The following is a 15,422-nucleotide window of genomic DNA, read 5'->3' as shown; positions in this document are numbered from 1 at the left end:
CCATTTTACCTTCAAGTACCTCAGTGTATACATTGTGAAAAACTGACTTTTGTTTTAAAGATTTTATTTTTATTTATTTATTTGACAGAGAGAGAGAGAGCGAGAGATATCACAAGTAGACAGAGAGGCAGGCAGAGAGAGAGGAGGAAGCAGGGGCTCGATGTGGGGCTCAGATCATGACCTGAGCCGGAGGCAGAGGCTCAACCCACTGAGCCACCCAGGCGCCCCCTAACTTTTGTTTTAAGTATAACCCTAACACCTTTATTACACTTAACTAAGTTAATAATAATAAACAGGATTTTTTAAAAAAGTACTTAGGAAGGAGAGCAGCGGTAATCAGAAACACAGAGGATTCTCTGGGAAGTAAGCACAGTCAAATTCACATGCTAGAAATTATGGCTTGATTAATGGCCCTGGGAATTGTCTGCACAGGGTATATCTAGAATTAGCCTTGCAGCATTACAGCTAAATTTTTGTGGAAAATGTGACCAAAAAAGGGCCAGAAAGCTGTGCAGTCAGGTGACTATGTAGTTGCTAGAGTCATCTTTGTGATGACTGACGGACAAGAACAAGGACAGAGACTCCTGGTTGGAGGGATCCATCCCAGGCCCTTAGTTGTGCCAACTGTGTAAAGATCTTCCAGTCTTTACAGCCCAGTGATGGCGTGAATGTGGGTCTTGGTCCTCTGGAGCTTGACGGTGAGTATGTCCGTTCCCCCCACCCCCACCCTGGCCCCGGGCAGCTCATCTTTACCACTGCTTCACCTTGATCTCTGCTGTAAGCCCACTGATGGGTCAGGAAGGACATGGGGGTGTGGTCAGGGTGGACCACAGACCCTCAGAGGAGCTCCTCACACCAGGAAAAGGCCTTTACTACCAGTGGTTGGTGCCCCTACAGGTAAACTCCTCCTTGCCCCCTTGCTTAGGGGGATATGAGCTTTTTTTTTTTTTTTTAAATAATGGAAGTATTTATTTAATCCTATAGTGGATAAATGACTGAAACAGGGATTCACAGATACTGTCTCTTTCTCTCTTTCTAATCTCTTTCTTTTTAATTTGCTAAGAACACTAAACATGAGATTTATCCTTTTAACAAGTTGTTTTTTAAGATTTTATTTATTTATTTGGCAGAGACAGAGATCCAATGAGAGAGGGGACACAAGCAGGGGGCGTGGGAGAGGGAGACGCAGGCCTCCTGCTGAGCAGAGAGCTGGATGTGGGGCTCGATCCCAGGACCGGAGCTGAAGGCAGCGCTTTACCAACTGAGCCACCCAGGCACCCCTTTTAACAAATTTTTAAGTACTTAATACAATATCATTACCTATAGGCAACATTGTACAGCAGTTTGCAAGTAAACTTTTAAAAATTGAAACTTAACACACACAGGCAAGAGTGTAAAATTATAAAGGTACAACTTAATGGTTTTTCCCAAAGTGAACTTACTCATGTGCTTCTCATTTTGATCAAGAAACGGAACATTACCAGAACCCCTGAAAGTTCCCAAATATCCCCTTTAAGTCACTGCAGGACAAGGAAGTATATTTTTGTCAATTCCAAACCAGATTTAATTTAAAAATTTCTGGTAGAAACAGTGCTGAAGATTTCTATTTCATGGACTGGTACTATATGATCACCTACGTTTTGGGGTTAGTTGGGCTTATGACTGGATGGGCTTGGAGCTGAAACAGACTAATTCAGTCAGAGTTTCCAGGAGAGAGTGTATTTTGAACTCTGAGCTTCTGACTTTTGGAAGAGAGCCCATTGGCAGGTTAAGGATCTGCTCCTCTATATACAGCCTCTTGTATACACTTTTGATCTGTAGTGGACCCTGATTTTCCCTAATGGCTAACCTAGAAAGCATGATTTACATCTGAAGGATGGCAGAACTACTGTGATTTATAAATGAGCTGTCATTCCGAGAGTTCACTCAGCTAATTTAGAGTTAATTATATTTGAAATGGTTTAAACTTCAGCCTCCATTTCTTTTAACTTTTCCTAGCTGGTGTTACTGATGTACCATGACTTGCTAAAGGCACAGGGCACAGGGCAGCTTGTGTAATTAATCTCTCGTATTAGAAAGAGATAGTTTTTCTCATTTTATTTCCATCCAAGCATGGACCTTGTCGGGTTCACCAGAGCATTTGTTATGAGGACAAAGTTCAAAGTTTAGGGCTTTACTATTTTGAACCTGACTTAGGAAACAAAAGGAAATGCTTCCTAGAGTCAGGGTTCTGTCAATCTCAGAAATGTGGATCGCTCTGAAGGATCAGGGCTGATTTGTTACTGATAAAACTAGGTTTCCTTAATGACCATAAAACTCATATCAAAATTGTGTCTGTGCCAGTTAAATCTGATACGTATTTACATCTATATATTGAAAACTTTCAGTTTACTTAGGAACATTTCTTGGTGCCAAAAGAAATACTTCCTCTTTCCCTTTCTAACCTTTACTTTGAGGCCTGAATCAGAGTGACTGTATGTTGACTGAATGAAGTTTTTTGTTTGCTTTTTTTTTTTCCTCTCAGAAGGTACGCTTAGGGCAAATTGAATCGGTAAGTCTGACCCTGAGTGGCCAGTCTAGTTAGGGAGGGAAGTGATATTACGTATTGGGCAGTGCTTCTTTTGATGTCAAATTTTATAATAATACCCACTTTCAGAATTTGTGTACCTTATGGAAGAGCTTCTAAGCTGGTAACTGCTCTCTGACAATATAGATTTTTGTCTTCGGAACAATTGTCAGTTCCATGTAACCTTTTGTTGTTGTTTCCATAAAGTTTTATTTATTAAACTAAGTTGTTTAATAAATAAAACTTTATAGAAACTATCAAATTCTTCTGTGTATTGTTCCCTGATTCCCCCCGAAAGTGCTACTCTGATTTTCATGTTTATTATTTTTGTGCACATTTTCATGTTCCCTATACATGTACATATCTTAACACATAGTACTCATTGTTTTGCATTATTCTGGCCCTATAAAAATATCACCATCACATATCGTTCTGAGTCATTTGTTCATGATGATTTTTGCAAATTACCTAAGTTGGTCACTTTTCCAGGTAATTTCTTCTAGCTCTTATGTGGCCCTGGATGTATCCATCTCTTTTTTATACGAGCTTCCCTTTGTTTTTCTATTTATTTTTATCGAGGTACAGTTACAGCACACCGGTTTTAAGTGTACAACATAATGGTTTGATGTTTGTATGTAATTCTGCATGTCCATCTCTCTAAGGTACCTTGAGATTGCTGTTGCAGACAATGTGGCGAATTGTTCTTATATATGTCTACTTTTGCATAGTTTTATAAGAACTTATGGAGTGTATCGGAAAAGCTCTCTCTTTTTTTTTTAATTTATTTTTTATTTTCAGCATAACAGTATTCATTATTTTTGCACCACACCCAGTGCTCCATGTAATCCGTGCCCTCTCCAATACCCACCACATGGTTCCCCGACCTCCCACCCCCCACCCCTTCAAAACTCTCAGATTGTTTTTCAGAGTCCATAGTCTCTCATGGTTCACCTCCCCTTCCAATTTCCCCCAACTCCCTTCTCCTCTCTATCTCCCCATGTCCTCCATGCTATTTGTTATGCTCCACAAATAAGTGAAACCATATGATAATTGACTCTCTCTGCTTGACTTATTTCACTCAGCATAATCTCTTCCAGTCCCGTCCATGTTGCTACAAAAGTTGGGTATTCATCCTTTCTGATGGAGGCATCATACTCCATAGTGTATAGGGACCTCATCTTCCTTATCCATTCGTCCGTTGAAGGGCATCTTGGTTCTTTCCACAGTTTAGCGACCGTGGCCATTGCTGCTCTAAACATTGGGGTACAGATGGCCCTTCTTTTCACTACATCTGTATCTTTGGGGTAAATACCCAGGAGTGCAATGGCAGGGTCATAGGGAAGTTCTATTTTTAATTTCTTGAGGAATCTCCACACTGTTCTCCAAAGAGGCTGCACCAACTTGCATTCCCACCAACAGTGTAAGAGGGTTCCGCTTTCTCCACATCCTCTCCAACACATGTTGTTTCCTGTCTTGCTAATTTTGGCCATTCTAACTGGTGTAAGGTGATATCTCAATGTAGTTTTAATTTGAATCTCCCTGAGGGCTAGTGATGATGAACATTTTTTTTTTTTTAAGATTTTTCTTTATTTATCTGACAGAGATCACAAGTAGGCAGAGAGGCAGGCAGAGAGAGAGGAGGAAGCAGGCTCCCCGCAGAGCAGAGAGCCCAATGTGGGGCTCGATCCCAGGACCCTGAGATCATGACCCGAGCCGAAGGCAGAGGCCCAACCCACTGAGCCACCCAGGTGCCCCGATGATGAACATTTTTTCATGTGTCTGATAGCCATTTGTGTGTCTTCTTTGGAGAAGTGTCTGTTCATATCTTCTGCCCAATTTTTGATATGATTGTCTGTTTTGTGTGTGTTGAGTTTGAGGAGTTCATTATAGATCCTGGATATCAACCTTTTGTCTGTACTGGCATTTGCAAATATCTTCTCCCATTCCGTGGGTTGCCTCTTTGTTTTCTTGACTGTTATCTTTGCTGTGCAGAAGCTTTTGATTTTGATGAAAGCTCTTTTAAAGATGGAATGGAAATAATAAATGGGGAAGGAGTGAGAAAATGCCATTTAAAAGAAACACAGTGGGGCGCCTGGGTGTCTCAGTCGTTGAGCGTCCGCCTTCAGCTCATGTTGTGCTCCCGGGGTCCTGGGATTCAGCCCTGCTCAGCAGGGAGTGTGCTTCCCTCTCTCCGGCTCCCCTGCTTGTGTTCCCTCTCACTCTGGCTCACTCTGTTAATAAAAAATTAAAATCTTTAAAATTCCTAAAACAAAAGATGCGTAGTACCAGTCCATTCAGGTGAGAATCATCGGAGCTGCTAATGTCATTGGGTGAGGATTTGAGGAGCAGAATAGTTCCTTAATCTCGAGGTTCTCTCCTTCACAGGTACTTGCAGACAGTAATTCTCTTACTGATCAAGCAGAGAAAGATGGTAACTTTACAGTGGAGAAATCTGGTAATAACTAACTGCCTTAAACCAACCAAAGTTAAATGTCATCAGTCACAGGACAGATTAGTCACGTGTTCCCAACGCGACTAGGGAGAAGGACACACCGTTTACATAGTACTCCTGCCCAGAGTATACAGCCTGCATCTAATCATGAGGGGACATGATACTAACCCAAATTAAGAAACATTCTTCAAAGTAAATGGCTTGTCCTCTCAAAAAATGCCAATGTCTTTTTTCCCTTATTTATTATTTAAATAGTTAATTAACATATAACATATTATTAGTTTAAAATGTCAGTGTCTTAAAAAACAAAGAAAGGCCGAGGAACTTTTCATATAATTAGGAGACTAGGAGATGACATGTAAATTAATATATGATCCTTGGTTGAATTCTGGGCCAGAATAAAAGTGGTATGAAGGCCATTACTGGGACCATTGTCGAAATTTGAATAAGGTCTGTACATTTGATGCTAGTTTTGTAGTAATGTCCACTTTCCTGATTTTGACAATTTCATTGTGATTAAGTAAGTAAAACCTTGTGTCTTGAGGAAATCAGTGCTGAAGTATTTAGGGGCAAAGGGCATGATGTCTGCAATTTATTCTCAAGTGGTTTTGAAAAAAGTGTTATTTTATACATCTAGGGCTCGCACAATAAAGCAAATGTGACAAAATGTTGGCAGTTCATGAATCTGGATAAGGTGAACTCTCATCACCCCTTCTCTGCACACTTGAAATTCCTGAACAAACATTTTCCTGAGCTATACCTGGAAGTAGAATCGCTGGGTCTTGGGCTGTGAATATCTTTACGTTTACTAGATGGTTCCAAATTAATTGTTTTCCAGTAGGGTTATACTAGTTACATTACAATTGGCCAAATTTTCACTAGCACTTGATAGGACTCAATTTAAAATTTCCTCAGTCTTTATCCGTATGAAATAGTATCTCACTGTTATTTTGTTTGTGTTTCTCTGCTGATAGTGAAGTTGAACATCTTTTAAAATGTGTAGTCATTAAGGGGGGGCTTACTCTTTTTTTTTTTTTTTAAAGATTTATTTATTTGACAGACAGAGATCACAAGTCAGCAGAGAAGCAGGCAGAGGGGAAGGAGAAGCAGGCTCCCGCTAAGCAAAGAGCCTGATGCGGGTCTCGATCCCAGAACCCTGGGATCACAACCTGAGCCAAAGGCAGATGCTTTAACCCACTGAGCCACCCAGGCACCCCAAGGAGGGGCTTACTCTTTTTATGAATTGTTTGCCATATATATTTTTTTTACTTCTTCTTCTTTTTGTATATCTTAATATATTCTGGAAATTAATCCTTTGTCGATTAAGGACATTAAAGTCACCCACATACCTTTGAAAGAGGCTTAACAAAAATCTAAAATTGAGTTCTATTTTATTTGAGTTACACAGAATTAAGTAGGTTGGAGGCCCATCAGGTGGGTGGGTGCTGGGGGCCGGCCCCTGTTGAAATGTCTCTTTTCTCTTCCGGCTCAGTTAAGTGAAGAGGTGCAACTTGAACTGGCATTCTTCTCTCTCACCCCTCCGAAAAATCTTATTTTTAGAAAGACTGTCCACTGTCTCCAGTGTATTTCATTCTGAGATTTGCTAAATAATTTGTTCTTCCCTCCCCTTCTAGACTTAAAAAACCCACAAAACCCTATATATTGCTAAATAATGAAACTCTTGCGCTGAGTGTTGGCCAGCACTTGGATTGAGTAACCTGTTCGGAGGTATTGCTGCTGTCCGCAGAGCAAGAGGGCAAATCAGGGGTGACAGGGTCTGGTTCACCCTCTGAGGGGAATCAAATCCTTTTCCGAGGGTGAGGAAAGGTTAAACCACTTAGACTTGATGACAGAAAAAGATAATCTAATCATTCAAGAGCTTATTTTATTGTTCTAATTCTTATGGTGATAAGGTATTAGATTTGCATGTTGGTAAAAACAAGCAGGCAAAAACTACCAAAAAAACCCAAAAGTAAAATCGTGGAACTTGGGGCGCCTGGGTGGCTCAGTGGATTAAGCCGCTGCCTTCGGCTCAGGTCATGATCTCAGGGTCCTGGGATCGAGTCCCGCATCGGGCTTTCTGCTCAGCAGGGAGCTTGCTTCTTCCTCTCTCTCTCTCTCTCTGGCTGCCTCTCTGTCTACTTGTGATTTCTCTCTGTCAAATAAATAAATCTTTTAAAAAAAAAATCGTGGAACTTTAGCCCTATAAAGAAACTAAAAAATTTCCCACCTCCAATTTTATAAAGGAGGACACCAAGTTAGGTGACCCACAGAATGACGCAGAGTGTAAGAGCCGGTGACTGTCCTAAACGGAACTTGACTCTGGACTCTGGGTTCTCTTTACTTTTTTTTCTCATAGACCATGATGCTCTTCCTTCAGAAGAAATGAAGTATCATCACCTCTCCTTCTAGGGATGCGTGTACCTGTTCTCCAGGGGATGGAGAACACTCTCCTCACTGATTTCTTAGTAAACTGGAAAGTGAGGAAATCAGAGGCCATTTTCTTATAGGGAATTTAATATCTTAATCTCCACCTCAAAAGGAAAGGCTTTTCTAATTTAGGAGGTAAATTCCTTTGCAACACACCCCAGAGCTAAGATTGGACAGTTATGTCATTGTATATATAGCTGCTCTTTGTTTACAGATCCTCTCACCTGTGATTCTTATTTAGTAGTCAGAACTGGGTGGCAGTGATCATTTTTTTCAATTTACAAAATTTATGCTACTTTAAAAATCTTTGAATTATTTTCTTTATGGGAAAGATAATAACAGCATAAAGAGGAAAATCTAATCATATTGCCCAGAGTTAACCACTTAATGTGGGCTTCTTGACATTTTTTTTTATGTGTATCTATTTCCTAAAGTTAGTTAAACTATAGTTTTAGATCCTGCTTTTTTCTTTTCCACTTAACATTAAGGTAATAACTACACTATTTATTAGATGCATTGTGTCATGTTGTCTGGATCGATTTTAACGGAAAATGCTACAGTGAATATTTTTGCCTAGATTTCTGATTATTTTCTTGGGTTAGATTCCTAAAATCAGAATCACTGAATCATCAGCGAACCTGTTTTTAGTCTCTTCATGTGAAAGGGATTTTAACAAACTTGCTACTAATTCTAGTTCCACATTCACACAAATTGAGTATGAAAATACTTATTTGTGTCATTAAACTTTATCACTAAACAAAAATGTTGCTGATTTGATGATGTAAAAAGGGCAATCTTTGTCTAATTCCCATTTCTTTGCTAGTAAGAGGTTTTGGTCAATTAACTATTAATGTTTTTATGAATTCAGTTTGTGACCTTGAGACTGATTTTCTTAGAAAATGATTTGTACATTTTAGAAACATCAGCATTTGCCATATTTGCCATTTGTGGTAAATACCTTTGGCTTGCTTTTGGTGTTATGGTTTTTATCAGGGAAAACAGAAGGTTTTATTTTTATGCAGCCTAGATCCATGCTTGGAGAGAGTTGGTTTTGTAACTTCTTTCCCTAATGGTGTGTAGGGAGGCAGTGCAACAAGAAAAGGGCTATCGAGGACCGGATTTCTTTGTGAGGCGTTGAGTGCGTTGGGTAGCGATCCTTTTATGCAGATTGACTGATTCCGCTTCTTTGCCTGCTGCAGTTACTTGTGTTTTGTTTTTGAAATCTGCTTCCTGTTACCCGCAAAGTTTGTTGAACCGTCTTCTGCACCAAGTTGCCCCATTGCTCGGTTCCTGTGTCATACGGCATTTTCTCATGTCCTGATGCTTTCTTTTAAGGTATTATCCAAAGAGATGAATCACCCATGGAAAAAGGGCTCTCTGGTCTGCGAGGAAGGGACTTTGAGCTGTCTGACGCGTTTTATTTCTCCAAGAAGGGCTTGGAAGCCATTGTGGAAGATGAAGTGACCCAGAGATTCTCCTCTGAGGAGCTGGTGTCATGGAATCTCCTCACAAGGACCAACATGAATTTCCAGTACATCAGTCTGCGGCTCACCGCGGTGTGGGTGCTGGGTGTCCTAGTGCGCTACTGTGTCCTGCTACCCCTGAGGTACGTCTCCTGCCCAGTGATGGACGGTATCATTGGTTCAGCTTTCTTTTTAAATCACGTATGTGATGGCCTCAGGCGAGTATTAGGGCAGTGACTTCACCCCTTCCTACCTGCAAAACACCACCAACTGGGACTCCCCAGGAACATGCAAAGTATCTGTTCTTTCACATTTTTTCCCCAAATGAAGGTGTGTATTCAGAAGCGAATACATGTCCGTCTGGATCCATGTTGTTCTTTCGGTCATAAACCATCGGAGGATAGACGGCAAAAGGAAGTTGGCGAAGAGAAGAGAGGATTTCTGGTTTTGCCTTGGCCAGAGTCGGCCGAACTGTAACTGCCTTTCCTTGCTGGCCTGTAGCAGGTCACAGGTGCATAGGAGAGAAAAAATTACTGAGTGGTTAGCATGGGAGAGAAAGCCATTTAAAGGACGGAATTTGTTCCACCAAGTTCTGTCATGATTCACTTTTCTCATTAAAAGCTCCCAGCTGTGTCGCCTTCTGGTTCTGAGCTGGAATGCCTCCGAGGAGGGGGTCCTTTCCGGTGCGGTCTACTGGAGCCACCGTGGGGACCTCAGAGGAGCAGAGTGACGCTGGGCCGAGGACGGAGTGCAGGTGGCCAGAGTGTGTCCAGCATGGCAACGGCGGGTCGTAGGCATAGGCACGAGTCACAGTGTTCCTGCGGATGGTCTTGCCTAATTTCCCTGGACATCGCCTTGGCCCCTCTCAACAGAGCTTTCCAGGCATTTGCTCTCAGCCCCCTTAAACTGGCACTGGCACAGGACTTAGAACCGTTTGACCCTCCCTAGGGTGGCCTACACTTGCTTCATTTAGGTTTGTTACAACTGAAGAGATTGCTTAAGTATAGGCAGAGGCACATTTCTAAGTTCTTTCTGTGTGGCTTTTTTTTTTTGGCCCATATTGCCGGTTTGCCAGTTGAGGCACAGTATGTCTTTTGGAAATGATTGTAGCTCTGCTAATAAAGTGGAATTCAGGTTTTCACATATACTTTTGCTTGAACCTTAAGCCAGTGTTCCCCAACTGAGGGGGTGTTCATTTACTCTGAACAAGTGCAGGACTGTCCCTCAGTATGCATGAAGGACATAGTTGCGCTTTTTTGTAGTAGATATTTCTAGGCTTATAGTTAGAGCTTCCATTTAGTCTGTTTTTATTCTTAAAAAAAAAAAATGCAGCTTCAGTAAAGTTGACTGTATAGATTCGCTATTACACCTGCACTTGGCCCATGAGCCAGGGTCTGTATCCAAGGCCACTGGAGGGAGAGTGAGGATTTTTGCAAGACTGAGTCTTGGAGATGCCCTCATTTGTCTGTTAGCTTTCTCCTGCTGCGGGGGCCAGCAAATGGTGCTATGATTCTGTGATCTACATAGATTAAACTAACACTCACAAACTAAAGAAGTAACAGAGAAGATTCTTGCAAAGAAACCACAGATGTAGGATAAGCCAGTCGTGTCAGCACCCAAGAAGAAGAAGGCAAGAGAAGAATGGAGACTCCCACTCTCCGTGCATCCTCCTCAGGGCGAAGGAACGGCCGGGTACATGCTTTAGAAGACGAGCCGTTGCGACAAAGTCACCACTCAAAAAGCAGATTGTGCTAAAATTGATTGTGTTGATGATTGCACAACTTGGTAAATATGCCGAAACCATGGACTACTTTAAATGGGGAAACTGTATTCTAGGGTAATTGTATCTCAGTAAAACTCCTAAAAAACAGACTGTGGCTGAAAACTTGTGACATCTATGAGAACTCTCATGTTGGCTTATTTAAACGGGAAACCAGAAGTTTCTGGTCTGTTAATCCAGCAAATAAAAACTTGCACTAGTTTGAACCCAGTTGTTAAATGTGTTCAAAGGTAACCCCTTCTGACTTAATGTGTGGGAACAAATGATTCTCATTAGGGAAAGGTAGCAAACCTTTATTTTAAAACTTTTGCAAAATTGGAGAAAATTAAATGGGGATTTAGTTATTGCATCCGTGGTTAGCATGAAAATATGGCATCGGAAGAAAACTGAATCTGACCTTCAAATTGCTCTGTCACAAGGTCTTAAGCCAAGACTTTAACAAGGTTTTTGCTTTCCTTTTTTTTTAAGACTTTAATGAGGCTTAATGCCTTAACAATGTGTTGATAAGGAAGCCCCATTTATTTTGAAAGATTTTAAATCTCATTATCATCTTTTTGTGTAATTCTGCTTACATTTCTGAAAATAACTATTTTCTTTTTGAAGTGATTCAAATGAATATTAAATGAATATTAAAAACACCTTTCAAAAATAGAAAGGGTCTATGTGGAGATTAGTGGTATTGTGAGTCAGCTTGTTACTAACTCCTTCTATGTTAGCAGGAGCATACGGAAGGACAACAGACTTACATTAAAGGGTTTCTAAGCAGCAGGGACGAACAGGGTGCTATCATTTGGTGTTCTTATTATGAAAGGGCTTTTCCTGCTATTTGCTTTAGAGCAAATAAAAAATAAAAACTTCTGGTTTCCTGTTTAAGTAAGCCAACGTGAGAGTTCTCATAGATGTCACAAATTTTGAGAAAAATTTGAATTGTATCTCCCCCCATCATTAAAAAACACATAAGAGCAAGTTATTTTTAGACCTTTGGAAGATAGTTACAATCATACTATGCCCACCAGTGTATCCTGGACAAAGTAAGGTCACTACTTTTCAACATGAGTCCTTCATACAATATAAAAATTTTTTCTTATATTATTCAAGCAGTTAATATGAGTATATTTAAAAACAAAATAATTCAGAAAAGCAAAAGGGCAAATGTTTTCATTTATCCTTCTCACAAGCCTGTTTCACCCTGGGAGGATTACATGATTGAGTTTGAGAGTTTTGTGAGTACGTTTGTTTCTAGGCCTTCTGTATACACCTGTATGTTATGCTTGGTATGATTTTGAAAAATGCTATCATACTCTACATGTTATTTTGAAATTTATTTTGCTTTTTTTCCCTCTCAGAATGTACCCAGGACCACTCTTCCATGTCAGAATCTATAGATTTACTCAGTTCTTTTACTGGCAGCACCGTATTCCATAGTGTAGTGGGAAAAGAACTTATTTTCAGTCTCATGATTTATGAACTGTTACTTCCCTTGGTCCCTTACCGTGCAATTAACTTTTGTATTACCTTGTCTTTTTCAGGGTTACCTTGGCTTTCATTGGCATCAGTTTGTTGGTTATAGGAACCACACTGGTTGGGCAGCTGCCAGACAGCAGGTGAAACGTTCCCTTCCACTCAGCCATAAATAGGATGGTCACTTCTTTTAGCGGTGTCCACAAGAAGAATATTTGATCCCTATGTATTGCATCAAATTTATGGCCTTGATGTACTTATTAAAATTTGGCCTCTTTCATAGCCATAGTTTGTATTTGACATGCCTTCGCACTTTCGTGTACCTGGTTAGAAATTCGTTCTCAAGGGGGAAATGGGGGCGGGAAAGGAAGCACATGGTCAGGCCCACGGGGGTGAGACCGACGAAACCTCCGCTTCTCATGGTCAGGAATCTGTCCTGGGAGTCTCGTCGGGTGGGAGCTGTTTTCCACTGGAGTTTTGTCTGAACGTCTCAGTGCGACTTTAAGAAGTGAACGGTGCGTGTGTTTCAGAGCACAGGCTGCTGGAAGGAGCACGTCGAGGGTTTTATTGTTTTGTTTCCTAGGAGTGCCTACCATGCACCGTTTTCTCTTTCTTTCAGCCTCAAAAACTGGTTGAGTGAACTGGTCCACCTGACCTGCTGCCGCATCTGTGTGCGAGCCCTCTCCGGCACCATTCATTATCACAACAAGTGAGTGTCCGCCAGCTCCTTCTGTCTGCCTTCTGTCCCTAAACCCAGAGGAAGCAGGTGAAGTCAGCGTGCTTCTAGTATGTTCGTCCCTGCTGCTTAGAGCATCACAGACGTGACAGTCTTGCATGAAACACTTTCATTATTTTTTTTAAGGATTTTTATTTATTTACTTGATGGACAGAGATCACAAGCAGGCAGAGAGGCAGGCAGAGAGAGAGGGGGAAGCAGCCTCCCGCCGAGCAGAGAGCCTGAACGCGGGGCTCGATCCCAGGACCCCGAGACCACGACCTGAGCTGAAGGCAGACGCTTAAACACCGAGCCACCTAGGGCCCGCATGAAACACTTTTGAAAAGCCATCCATTTGCTGAAGGAACCACATAAGAATGTAATGACCCTTGATAATTGGGCATTTCTGGGGTGCAGGCCAGGCCTGTGCTTCTCCTAGGTCGTCCCCCTGGGCAGGCACTGCTGTCCTGTTGTGTAGGTGAACAGGGGAAGCTCTGGGAGCTGGCTGGCTGAGGTCACATGAGTAGTTTGTGGCAGAGTCAGGCTGTGAGCCGGGTCTGTGGGGAGGTGAGAAGTGAGGCCGTTGACAGGCCTGTGGTGTCGGGGACGGAGGACGGATTGTTAGCCCGTGAGGCTGCTTCCGAGCCTCAGCCCTGCCGTCCCGACGTTCCGTAACTGAGCCTGAAGACGGATCACTGCACTCTGCTTCCCTCACCCCTACCAGCAGAGGAGAGTGGTACCTGGCGGACGTTAGTAGCCGACTGAAGGAACTTGGATTGCTTTTGAATTACTTTTCTGTTAACTCACTTTTATTCTTTTTACCTTTAACTTCATTGTTTTAAAAGTTTTGGAAAAGCCTCTCTTTTTTTGTTGACTGGATCTTTCTGCCTCATTTGTGGAAGGGAGACATTATCTTCTTTGGCCTTACCATGTGTTACCAACATAAAAGGCCCCTTAAGTTTCTAAAATTACATGATTTTGTCTTTGAGCTATGAGTTTTGGGGATGGGAAAATGCTTTGGTAGAACTGTGGTTAAAAGAGCTACTATCTAGGGCGCCTGGGTGGCTCAGTGGGTTAAGCCGCTGCCTTCGGCTCAGGTCATGATCTCAGGGTCCTGGGATCGAGTCCCGCATCGGGCTTTCTGCTCAGCAGGGAGCCTGCTTCCCTCTCTCTCGCTCTGCCTGCCTCTCCATCTACTTGTGATTTCTCTCTGTCAAATAAATAAATAAAATCTTTAAAAAAAAAAAAAAAAAAAAAAAAGAGCTACTATCTATAGAAAAGGTGTTTTAGCGGCACCTGGGTGGTTCAGCGGGTTAAAACCTCTGCCTTTGGCTCGGGTCATGATCCCAGGGTTCTGGGATCGAGCCCTGCGTCGGGCTCTCTGCTCAGCAGGGAGCCTGCTTCCCCCTCTCTCTCTCTGCCTGCCTCTCTGCCTACTTGTGATCTCTGTCTGTCAGATAAATAGATAGATGAGATCTTTAAAAAAAAAAAAAGGTGTTTTAATTACATAGAGAGTTCACAACTTATTATGTATAGAATTTCTTCTAATTTTAAGGAAAGCATACTAAAGTTGTTATGCATTTGGTTCTTTCTTTTCTGTATTGGGCCAGTGAAGACTGCTTTGCTTCATTAGTGTCAAATACTGGTTGAACTCTAGGACAGAGGTCGGCAACTGAACTACGGGCCTAGAGGCCAAATGCAGCCTGCCGTCTGTTTGTTTGTGAAGAAAGTTTTATTGGAACATAGCCATGCTCATTCACTTATATATCCTCTGTGACTGCCTTTGTGTCAAAACAGCAGAGTCTAGTAGTTTTGACAGGGATTGGCTGGTTTGCAAAACCTCAGATACTTATTATCTGGCCCTCAATAGGAAAAGTTTGCCAACCTCCTTTTAAGGGGATCGGAGGGAGGAAACTACAGTAAATTGACTCTGTGGATCACTGTGGGTCACTAAAGGTGATGCTTACAAAGACTGCAGTTGTAGGGAAGTACTTGAGTGAAGCTTGTATATCACAATATTAAATTTATGGATTCTTTATAACTCAGTCAAATATTTTAAAATCATCCTTTTTCATTATAAAAGGAAAGTGGACAATTACAAAAAAAAACAATGTAAATATATATAAAGGGCAAGTCATTGGCCCCTTTTCCTGAACTCTTACCCCACTCCCATCACACTGCCTGGAGGTAACCTTTTTAAGATGGGACCATATACTTTGAAACTGTATTTTTTTAATGTCCTTTTTAAAGCAAAATAGGATGAATCTATGGAAGCTGTTCTGCAAAGTAATGACAATTCTTCAGGTTTATTTTTATTTTTTTACCATTGTTTGTAATTGCAGGCAGTACAGACCCCAGAAGGGGGGCATTTGTGTTGCCAACCATACTTCCCCAATAGACGTCTTGATCTTGACCACGGATGGATGCTATGCCATGGTAAGAGCAGCTCAGTGAAGTGGTATTTCAGTGTACTTTTAATTTGCCTTTCTACTATCTTAACTACGTTGAAAGACTTCTACTTTTTAAAGCTAGGGTATTTTAAGCTTTAAATTCAA

The 15,422-nt window shown here is 41.5% G+C and overlaps 1 protein-coding gene across 4 annotated transcripts in view; it reads left to right on the top strand.

Annotated features, from left to right (window-relative positions):
• Nucleotides 1-15,422, top strand: part of GPAT3 (glycerol-3-phosphate acyltransferase 3) — a 58,623-nt gene that overhangs the window by 32,314 nt on the left and 10,887 nt on the right. For all 4 annotated transcript variants that reach the window (XM_082726408.1, XM_082726407.1, XM_082726406.1 and 1 more), the window contains 4 exons: nt 8,784-9,054; nt 12,221-12,295; nt 12,772-12,861; nt 15,210-15,303. In XM_082726408.1, the coding sequence (XP_082582534.1) occupies nt 8,784-9,054; nt 12,221-12,295; nt 12,772-12,861; nt 15,210-15,303 (530 nt within the window). The remainder of the gene's footprint in view (nt 1-8,783; nt 9,055-12,220; nt 12,296-12,771; nt 12,862-15,209; nt 15,304-15,422) is intronic.

Source organism: Mustela nivalis (assembly GCF_964662115.1).
Source record: "Mustela nivalis genome assembly, chromosome: 4".
Classification (NCBI taxonomy): domain Eukaryota; kingdom Metazoa; phylum Chordata; class Mammalia; order Carnivora; family Mustelidae; genus Mustela; species Mustela nivalis.
This window is presented reverse-complemented; position numbering and strand designations above follow the sequence as displayed.